Below are 11,761 nucleotides of genomic sequence, written 5' to 3' on the forward strand. Positions count from 1 at the left end.
TTTTCCCCTCAAAGGAACTTTTCAAAAAACAGTTAGAATTATTAGAAAAATTTGTATATTAGAAATTTTAAACTAAACTTAATAATTTAATCAAGTGTGATAGCTTATTGCCTTATACCATATACCAATGGAGAGAGAGAAAGAGAATTTATTTGCCATTTTTAAAATTAAACAAATAGGTCTACATTAAAATTAAATAAATCAGTAATCGGTTGATGTGGGGCGGCGACAGACCTTACGGTGCACAAAACAACAAAAGGCTTATTCAAAGTTTCTACAGGTCAGGAGTCCATTCCATTGCAAAAGCACTACGTGATCAGTGAAGCTTAAATATTGACAGTTTTCCTAACTAATGACTATGCAAACGAAACATATTTCCTATTGATGCAATATATGTTTGTAGTAAATATGTGCCTAAAATTTTGCAAAGGTGTGGATGCTTGCTATGCTTGTATAAAAAAAAATTGTTGTCTGACGAACGAGAAACAAATTTCAAAACATGCACAGATCAGTAACATCAAGAAATGACAAATGACGGGTTTTCTTCAAAAAAAAAACCTCAAAGTGAAATCCAACTGGGTTTAGATGATTCATATCTTTCAGTATGTCACACGGCCAATTGGACATCATTTAAAGTGGCTATGTCCTATGAGGCCAGTAAGTGCTGATTAGCCAGTAAGACTTTTGCGATTCGTCACTTATATGCCATAACCATCCAAACAGTGAGGGACGTTCGAAAGAAGTACATTCTCTCTCTCTCTCACTTATTTGAGCGCAAACGTGTAAAACGTTTTGTCATATGGTACAGTATAGTATGAGAATCTTTATCCTCGGACTGAGGAAAGTCTTTGCACGACTTTAACCCAGTGATGATTCTTCATTGCTCCAGTCGAGGTTGCTGAACTAACATTTGCCCAAGTTTCATTTGTCACGCATTTTTTGTTTGTTTTTTTGATTGTTTGTGCCGTATTGCCCGAATTTAGAACTGTTCACCAGGTCCACTGAGCAAGAGTAAGTGTCGTTATCTTAAATCAGTTCGCAGAGAATGTATATCTGTAATTGAGTGAGCTGCTGCAGCTTGCAGACTACATTTAGGCGATAGTACTAAGGCTTCATAAAGATATTTTGTGCTTTTATTACGTTAAATAAAAGTTATATATGTACATGCCATATGTCCTTTTTGCATGCATTAATTACCGTCTTCCCAAAAGTTTCTATGGCAACGAAAAACAAAGAAAACCAACAGCCTTAGTATAAACAATCTTCAAACATTTACCTTATAAGATCTATACAAGAATGGCTGATTGGAACTCCATGTTTGACTATTGATTGTATTTTTTCCAAATGTACAAATTACCTGCGTGCTTAAATATTCTATTGTCATTTCCAGCTGTGCTCTAGTTTTCCCAGGAAGCCAAACAATAAATTGCCCTCTAGAGATTTGTCACGGAAATGCAGCATTATCAGCGCGCTCAAGCGTTCGTTTTATTGTTGTAGTTAATTCAGTTTTCCTTTTCGTGTGAAGATCGGTCAACTGGTTGAATTTGTAATTAGACACCGAAACGCGCTAAAAGAACTGCTATCGGTCACTTTTTCTTTGCAGAATAAGGTCTCAATGTGACCAGTTGGATTTCGTCAAAAAATATGCTTCGAAAACTTGATTAACAGGAATATAGATAGGATATTATACGACAAGTACCAAAAGGAAGTACAGATTTAACGTTATTTGCCAGCTTAACGCAAGCTTTTAAGAACATAAGTGTGTTTTACTTCTGCTTGTGGTCGACCACCGCAGTACGTCATCGTACGCTCGAGGCTTATTATCCAAGAAAGCGCCGAAACGAATGAGCAGGCGCGTTCAAAGCATATTTTCCTCGCTGTTTGACAGAGCTAGATGCCTACTGAGCACTATAAGCGAAACGTTAATGATTTGTACGCTTAAGAAATGAAAAACTTTTAAACTTAGGTCGAGGAGTTGGTTTCGGTCAAGTTATCGTTAATTACTTCAGGTGACATCAATAAGATTGGTTAATATTTACCAAAATAGCTGTTAGTCATACTTTTAAGATAAGATTCGCATCCGTAAATGACTAGCGAGCTTTATAGGTTTCGGTATCATGTCTACAAACAGAAAAAGGAAAACGTTTTAACCAAATTGATGTTATACCTGAAATCTTTAGAACTTTAAGCCGTAAGTCCAGGCTATAACACGTTTTTGTTTGATATTTACTAAATCAACTTACTTCAGTTTGCCAGTTTCATAGATCGTAAGTTTAGGTTGTGTTGGATTGGTTTTGTAAAAGATCGAAGTTTGGAAGTCTTTGAAATTCCATCCACGATTTGGAATAACCAATACGAAGAAAATGTTTGGAAAACTGCCCGAATCTCGTTACACAATGATGCTCATCATATTATTTCTCCTGATTTCCGAGCCAGCTATGTATGTTCAGGCTAGTCGAAGATCTGATCAAGTACGACATGAGTTGCCATGGGACCCAAGAACAACGGAAGGGTAAGACAGTTTATTACATTAGGAGTTGTAATGGCATTTGTACAGAAAATGTAAAATCATTTAATCGTTTACAAAACTTTACACCATGTTCAGTAAGATTAGTAGAATGCCTAGGAATTGAAAGTGGTCAAACTATTTGTCATCATCTTGACGATTTGCCTTTTCGTGATTATCTGAGAATTACTTTCTCAAGATTTTAGGGTGTAATTGCATTCCGTACTCTTGTTCTTGTTTTAAACACGTAGCCCCTTGAGATTTCGTACTTATTACATGCGGATACGCGCCACTGGTAATATGATAACGGAGCATATATAAAGTGTTATTCACGGACCGCATGAAAAGTAATTCCGAACTCTACTGGATTGTTTGGTAGATATAGGCTTGATAACACGGCTCGGTACAGCACTTTATGTCCTGTTGAAATGACGGTTTTGGTCATTGTTACCATTGAAGACTTAAGTACACATTTTCTAAAGCCCACAAGATTTTAACAAAACATGTTCTTCGTACCTATCAGTTAGCATCAGCAACAAAACCTGGGTTAAACATTAATAATTCAGCATTTTATTTGTATTATCTCTTAAAGAGTAGCGTAAAGGAGTCATCACTTTGTACGACGCTATATAGTTAAAAAAGAAACAATATTTGGTGACTGCCCAAATAGAACAAGTTATTTAACTACCGATATTATGATGATCAATAGGAAATAGGCAAATTTTGTCTGTGCCCCTTTTCTTGAAAGTCCTATAAGTCGTCACTACTGTATATTTGAAATTTACAAAATGTTTTTCCCAGAAGCACGTTACGGTAAAGTTTATGTTAACGATTTATGCTGTTGCATTTTATGTGGATGTATTTAGGCGTTTAAAGCGCTATAGTTCGCCCACTGCGTCGAAACGACGGGGTCTTATACTTTGAGCTATCACGCAATCAATTTCAAGTCCTAACATGTCTTGTTAGATAAACTTAACCAATGTATGCTTTACGACAAAACGACTCACAAGACAAACAAACCGACAAAAGCGTGGTTCTACTACTTCGTTTTCATTGGTTCGATGAAAAGCAAAGATAAGCACATACAATTAAGTTCTTTTCAAAAGCCATAAAAGCTGTTTTGAACGAAAAATTACGGCTCATGCGAGGTGTAGTTTGTAATCGTAGACTGTGATGTATCACAAACACAAGCTTTTTTACCAAGTTTGCAGACTGGGTTAAACTTTAAACCATATTTACTCTTTACATATATTGCTGGTATTAAATTGTTAAAAAGACCCTCGTAGCTTTGCAAAGCGCTAAGGCTTATCCGATATACAACGGGCGTCACCTTTCATACGAATGTCTTTGAATACAATGCCAAGTTGGCTTGCTGTATAGAGGCGACAAGCATAATTTATTATATGCCTAAGACAATGCTTTTCATGAGACCTATGTTAACACGTCTGCTGAATAATATAGATTAAGTGTTCTCCTTGTGGGTAATTTTGCATTGCAGTCACTTCCTATAATTATTATGCGTGAAATTTATTGCCTAACCATGCGTGTGGGGACAGACTCGCTGGCTCACGCATCAATTATTTTCAGCTCAGCCACAATTCGCGTTGCGACTGTGTGAAAACTTTCCAGTCTGAAAATGAAGTTCAATGTAGATATTTGCGGTATGTGAGGCCCACCGTAGTAATTCGTCGTACCAGGTACGCTTTTTCCACATTGCTAATTATCCAGGTTATTGTGAACCAAACTCACTTCAACAGTGGTATTAAAATTACCGGCCACTGAACTGTACTGCTTGCCAAATGTAGCAATTAAAATTAACCAAACTGTCCAACGATTGCCAAAGTTGAAAAAGTACCACGGGTTGATGTAAAATTTTCGTGAAATTTTGCAACATCTGGTCAGAGCGAGTCTTGTAATGATTTTGTTCCAATGTCGAACCGCTTTTTGTTCATTATACATGTAATTGGAGTGGACAGATAACCTTCTAACAATAGCTAATTGACAGCGATTTTTGACTTTTGAAGTTTCAAAACTGTTAATTTTAACGTCTGCGAGCATGGTACCAAAGTAGAGTCAACTTCCTAAGAACCAGTCTGCTCACTTCTAATTAAAGGGACTTCACGCATTTTACCAACCTAATTTGAATTCATGTTCATTAGTATAGTAAAAGTTTGGGGTGGACCATATACTTATCACTTTACACTGCACGTTGGACTTATAAACCGATTAGATAATAAGTTACGTAACTTTTCGTCACTAACTAAAACCTCCATAGCATGTTATAAAATAATTTGTGCTGTACATCAGCCAAATCGTGCTGAAATTTCACGCCTAGTCACTTCCATATCGCTCCAACTAACGACGTGTTGTGATTAACACACAATAGCAAGTGCACCATGTTTATTGAAATACAGTATTTGTGGTAGAGCAGCATCAACTTTGCATTGTTGTATGCTGTTTTGTTGCGTGGTTTAAACTTTGCTAAACAAGTTTTGTGCATTTGCCACCATCTGTTGTTTGGAATTAACTGGAAGGGTGCGTACTCTGCAGCAGACTGCGTAACCCTTGTTCTCGACACTGCTCATGACTGGGCGTTAAAATGTGTATCATCACTTTGGAGTAAACCGTACTAGTCTCCATTGAAAGCAAACTGCAAATCAACCAATGACCACAAATAACTGCTTTCGAAAACTTGCTTTCTAATTGTGATTTAAAGCATTGTTTTAGACGTGAAGTCCCGTTGTGAAGTACGTGTTATGTAAGCGAACTACGCCCGCCAACATCGATATGATACTACGCTGTCTTAATTTTAATGACAACATCAAGAAGACGTTGTGGGATGATAATTGTAACCTACACAAAAGTATTGCTGCAAATTCGTAAGTACATCTGTCAAATTTTCCGTGAGACGCCGTCATATCATTCCCAGAAAAGCAAGCGTAGCCTATTTGTTAGTTTTTGATCAGAAAATTTTTGATATGACGACTAGTGATAGTGGCACGTTTAATTAAGTATACCCTATAGTCCTATACTGTCAGTCGATAACAGCCAAAACCTACTGTTTCTAAACACTATTTTGTATTTCACAAGATTTATTTAGTTCAAATTGGTATAAAGTAAACCTTTGTAGTAAGCCGCTCCGAAATGGAAAGCAAGAGGATTATATTTATCCCGCTGCGCCACATCTGCTTGTGATAAGTTGACATCTGGAAAACTTCGTGTCTTTCAACAGAAAGGGGCTTAGCAATAATCGCGTTGCTGTATGACCTTACAAAGAAGATTTGTAAAGTTTCTTTTGTTTTTACTGCTACGTAAAATTTCTTTCTAGCAGCCAAAATTGCTTTGCAGATTTTTGTAAGAAAATACGCTTCAAACTTGATAACATTTCCTGAAAAACAAGAGAAGTGTTTACCCGAATAACTTTGAAAAGTATGTGTCACGTTCACGACTACACGGTGTGTATAAGCAACAACATACATAGCCGACCACAATCTGTAGATAACGTTATAAACGTATCGCAATAAAGCTATGTAGCTCACGGCTATATGTATAGACTTGGTATTTTTTGTAACTCGGGTGGGAGGGCATAGAATGAGTAATGAGTTAGCGCTTGGTATAAATAAATTTGTGAGTCTATACTCTATATCAACCATTTGGTGCGACCTGTAATCAAGGAGCGGTCTTGTTTATAACAGTTCACTTTTCGAGAAGTGTTAAATCTTCTTTCGCGCGTCTTCACGCGGTCGACAAGTGCTTTTGCAAGAAATTGCTTCTTTCGTGTGTAGTCTACTGGTTGTTCTTGACGACGTAACAAGTACTCTTGTACAAAGTTCGGCGGTAGGTGTCCCTACTTAAGTGTCATCTGCTGATTCCACACGAGTGAGGAAGGACTGGTGAGAATGCGTCACTTGCGCTCTCAATCAGCGGAAAAGACTTTCAATGATAAGCCCTAAAATGCACTTGTTGCTTTACACTTCGTTGCGTACCCTAATTACCCCGTTAAAGGCAATTCATTGTACAATGGGCTAAAGGGTAATTGCCAACAGGTCGAAATCTGCCCTTTCTAGGTGTTTTCTTGGCAGAAAATTCTTGTGAAGCAGAATGATAATTATGCCTACCGGAGAACTCGGTAACTTAATTTTCCACTCCAAAACTATGCAGCGATGTGTTTAAAAGTAAGACTGCCAATTTCAACTATAAATAGATAAACATTTGTTAGATGATTTATGTTCGAGGTCGGTCGTCAAACCAAACCATATGTTGTTGTGTCATGCTATGATCATGTCACGCTCGGATGTTTCAGAGTAATATGCCATGCTGTTAATGAATGTGGTGTTTCTAAACCCAGTCTAAGGAACATACATTTTACTAGACCCCGCTTGTAATAGGCCGTAATCCACGAAGTGTAACATTACCGATCTAAGAGGTGTGTCGCCTATGGAGGCTTTGTGTTATCGTACCGATATATATAGCTAGGAGGCGGGAGCCCTTCGGTTTCAATGCAGGTCGTTATGACCGAAAGCTGTGGGGGAAGTAAAACAGCCAGCAGTTATGCTATTGGATTTCGGTTGCCTTTATAACGACAGCCGAAGTGTTTATTCCGTAACCATATGAGTTTGATATCTTGTGAACATTTAACAACTCCCTTTCGACAATGGGTTAATGTTTCACTACGAGACGGGCCTGAGCGTGAGCGTCATCTCGCTTTGTTCGTAATCTTGCTCTCAATAACCAAACATGTCGTTTTTCATTGTTCTCTTTCAACTCAGCTTGATGTATGACCTAGGAAAGTCTCGCTACTCCCTGCAAAGAGTGAGCAAAGCTCAGTGGCTGCAATGCCATCGTTTAATACGACTGTTTGTGTCACTATACAAACGTTTTATGGTTGGCTCAACTTTTATCTGAGCTATCTTTACAGAAAGCTGTAACGTATACATTTCACTAAAATGTTGCAACGGCCGCTGAGGGACTTGCTTCCACTTGTATTTAATTTGCATTGAAGTAAAAACGGCTTTTCTGCAAGTTTTACCGACAACCATTGTATGTGTGACACAACCTGATCCTGCATTTATCGCTGCAATTCTAACTTTGCAGAAACTAAGTAAAAACCAAAGTGTTATGTATGCTTTAGCCACTTCTAGTATAAAAACATATGCAACAAATCTTAAATAATTGCTGTAGACTAGAGCAGGGCTTCCCAAACTGGGGGTCGCGACCCCGCAAGGGGTCGCAGAGCGTATACCAATTTTACACGAAGTACTGCATATACTACTTATCAATGCACTGCACTGCTTATTAATTTAAACGTGAAGGGTCGCGGAAAACTTCGGAAGTTTGAAAGGGGTCGCGAGCAAAAAAGTTTGGGAAGCCCTGGACTAGAGTAATGGAGGAGTTATATATTTGAGACTAAGTAACATGTTTTAGGCTTTTAGAAATGCGCCATTTTGTTTTAAAACGTAATTATGCCATCTGTATGTCAACACATTAAGTTTTATATCAATGCCGAAGTGCGTAACTTAAACTGCAAAAGGGCAATTAATAATTTGGCTATATTTAGTAACAATTGACCTAGTTTTAAAGACCTACACAATGCTAATTAGTGGTGGTTATTTTCTCATTACTTTACTTGTCTCTGGGATGTATTTGTTCTAGCGGAAACAGACAGGACAGGCAGGATCTGTGGCACTTAAACGAAATTAGAATCACAACATAGTGTTAGTTGTAAATATAGATATTTCTGAATTATATTCAAGATTACTCAACTGGATAAATTGTTGTGACTGTATCTATCAACAAAAAACATTGACGTCATCTAGACGTTTATCTGAAAGCAAGGCTGACACTCTGGCGTACAAAACAATTGAGCTATATTTAAAAGTTTTAGTAAAGTATCAGTAACAGTATCGTAAAGCCTGCTGTTGCTATCGCCATATCCTGGTAAGGGTATGGAAAAGCAAGGACACCATTGGCTGGCCTGCCTTATGTCATTGAATGGAATGAATAAAGATGTGCTATTTACTGTAAGGCGCAGTATTATCTTAAAGCGAAAATTAATATGTTTTATGTTTTATTTTAATGTAGATTTAAATATGGCGATATCAGAAACCTCAACGTACATATCAACGAAAAGCTGGATATAATCTGCCCACAGTACGACGCCGATGCGCCGCATCCTCTCAAATTTGTCATTTTCAATGTGAGCCAGCAATCATTTGACGAGTGCAATGTTAATACGGAATCAGGTACGTCTGAACACCAGTCCGTATTTATTAATCTAATTAAAGCAAAAAATCATTACGGGAATAAAATTATAAACAATGGAATTTAACTCACAACGTATTGAGTTATAGAGATGAAAAACAAAGATTGACTTTGATAAAAATACTAAAGCCATTGACTTACAACCGATGATATTCTGGTGTTGCTATTGATATAAGTGTACTCGTTACCGTGTGAATCTGCTATACTGGAATCTTCTCATAAAACAGTGTTGAAAAATGATTAAGAACGAGAAATTCCAACGTGCGATATTCGTTTGACTTCACCCAAATAGAATAGATTTCAAGTTAAAAGGAGGATTCTGTATGGTGTTTTCAGATGAATAGATTGAACATGACTGTAAGATTTATTTCTTATACCAAATAATCGGTAAACTCTCGGGTGGTCCACTTGCCGTTCCATACTGTTATGATATTGTCTATAAATTTGTTTTACTGGTCTCGTTTTTGTTACTTAAATCTGTAAAACGTGAAATAGATGAAACACGAATATACAATTACGAAAATACGTTATTGTGTCACTCATCAATTTCATTTGCAATTGCAGGAGACAGAAAAATATTTGAATGTAATACTCCGACCAAAAGCAAGAAGTTGACTGTTAAGTTTCAGCCTAAAAGTCCAAATCCGTTGGGTTTCGTTTACAAGCCTGGAAATGCATACTATTATATGTGTAGGTATTTGTTTTCCTTTCTGCTTGTTTTTGTGCTTGTTCCGGCTGATGTATGGTATCGTAATTCTGTAATTTAATTGTCTTCATGTAGCATTTGTGGAGGACGAGACAGATTACTCCTGCGAGAAAGCAACAAGGCTTCAAGTTAACGTAGGTCACAAACGTACTCACGAGCATACAAAGCTTCCCATCACTACCGACAACTATTCGGACGGAGGTAAAAATGTTCCTACCGCATTGTCAACAACATCGCCACCATCTACAACTACTAAATCTACCACCACCACCACAACTACAACTAGAACAACTACAACAACACGCAAGTCAACCAATAAACCAAAATCAACTTCACGTGAGTTTGATGCATTGTACGGCTTACTCATACGAACATTGGTTGTACTTTATGTTTGTAAAATGATTATTACGAAGGGTTTTAAAGAGTGTTAAGTTTTGTCTCACAAGCACTGTTTTTCTCACAGGACAAGGAGTTCGTCGACCACAGCAATCCAACAATGGTGATGGTGGAGGCGGCGCCTCACAGATAAAGTGCTCCATCGTGTGGCTGGCATTGGCGCTTCTGGTGGCTGTTTTCTTACACCGGTGAATGCACAACTAAAACTACTAAGAATGATATCATACCTGGTTGCGCAATGCTACGTTTCAAAGTTCCCATAATTCTGGGGGAGATGCAACAATTTGTGAAGATGCCGTCAAACGCTTGAAGAAGGTCACTCACGGGAGAGTAGAAATAATGGGCAACAGCGGAATGGACTGCATGTGGCTGAAAGGTTCACATCCAGTAATTGAAAACCAAAAATTACCTAGTGAGGCTGAACACAAACAACCAATATGATGCCTCTAATAGCATTTAGGACGATAATAAAATAATTACATGCGCCTCTCACTTCCAAGCTTTAAACACTACCCTAAGAACAAAGGTGTATGTTCTATAGGTTTTCAATACTTGAATGTTGTATACGGTACTGTTAAAGAAATTGAGAATAAACTGAGAACATATTATAAAATTACAATTTATTGAACATCAAAACTCTTAAAATTGCAAAATGGTGAAGTAGTGTTTTTCAGTATAATTTTTCCTCTGTTAACCATTTATAGTTTAAAGCTTGATAGGTGGTTTGATAAAGCTAAGAATTTTAATTCATTTGCCTCATTAGACGTTCAACGACGCGGAATAAAAATTCAGACTGCTTGACCCTGTGACATATTGATAACCTATGTTTGGTGCACACAAGCCGTTAAAACAACAACATGTTTTCCGCCAATCACCAGTTCTCGTTTTTTGTCCTTCTGTATTAAACATAGACGTATAGTATACAGACTTGTTTTATGACATACATTTTTGGTTCTGCACTGTGCTGCTTTTGCTATTCGTATCATCATGCTGTTTTACTGTAGCGCGTTTGATTCTGCCCGCGTATGGAAATTTTGTTTATTTGACAACTTATGAGTTAGAGTTGATATTTGAATAAGTTTGACTCGGTTTTGTAAGAACCATAGTTACTTTTTGTTATTTCGTTTACTGAAAACTCGTATAAAATAATGTGTGACGAAAATATTTTGTTTATTTTTGTGGTAATCTGTTTTTGTTTCATATGAAATTAAACACAAAGAAGTAACGTAAAATAACACTTTATCTTGCTGCCATACATATCATTTGCCTTAAATGATAGTTCATTCTTTTCAGAAGTATTTGAAGTTCATTTTCATTAGTCCACTAGATCCAATCACACATTAAGTATTTATTGCGATTGTGACATTATGCTCAAGTTTGCAAGATCTTAAATTAACATCAAAGATGTAACTTTACGACAACAATATTGCGTGGAAGTGAACTAACAATGACCTTTTCACAACTTGAAACACAGCTTGGACTTGGTCTTGGGACGAACATATTTGCTTTAGGTTTAGCCCCGATTAGGTTTATGATTAAAGTTATCAAGGTATATTGTATTTGATAAACATTTGCTACCACAATTAACAATCTGAATATCGGAGTATGAGACGAGGCATGTTAAAGTGTTATAACAGAAAACAGTTTTAAAGTCAAATCAATTTGAAAAGTTCAGGTATAGACTAAACTTACAAGTTTTGACTCGTTGCGAAGGTACAAGCTTTTGTAAACAGTTTTGTTCAGTCGCAAAGTTCATTGAATCAAAAATCTGCTGAAGTTTTACGAACAATACAGTTACTGTTAACAGCGCCTACAGCTACTACAGGCAGAATTTTTCCATTACGCGTTTCGTAACGCTCAGTCTAATAACATACTTCCACCTTAAGCAAGGT

At 37.1% G+C, this 11,761-nt stretch overlaps 1 protein-coding gene across 1 annotated transcript; it reads left to right on the top strand.

Annotated features, from left to right (window-relative positions):
* The first annotated feature begins 2,229 nt into the window (after positions 1-2,229).
* LOC143451956 (ephrin-A2-like) lies at positions 2,230-11,104 on the top strand. The gene is made up of 5 exons (XM_076952744.1): positions 2,230-2,512; positions 8,588-8,748; positions 9,332-9,457; positions 9,549-9,809; positions 9,937-11,104. Exons 1-5 carry the CDS (start codon positions 2,364-2,366, stop codon positions 10,059-10,061), a joined length of 822 nt encoding a protein of 273 aa, XP_076808859.1. The 5' UTR covers positions 2,230-2,363; the 3' UTR covers positions 10,062-11,104.
* The last annotated feature ends 657 nt before the right edge of the window (positions 11,105-11,761 follow it).

Source organism: Clavelina lepadiformis, chromosome 4 (genome assembly GCF_947623445.1).
Source record: "Clavelina lepadiformis chromosome 4, kaClaLepa1.1, whole genome shotgun sequence".
Lineage (NCBI taxonomy): Eukaryota > Metazoa > Chordata > Ascidiacea > Aplousobranchia > Clavelinidae > Clavelina > Clavelina lepadiformis.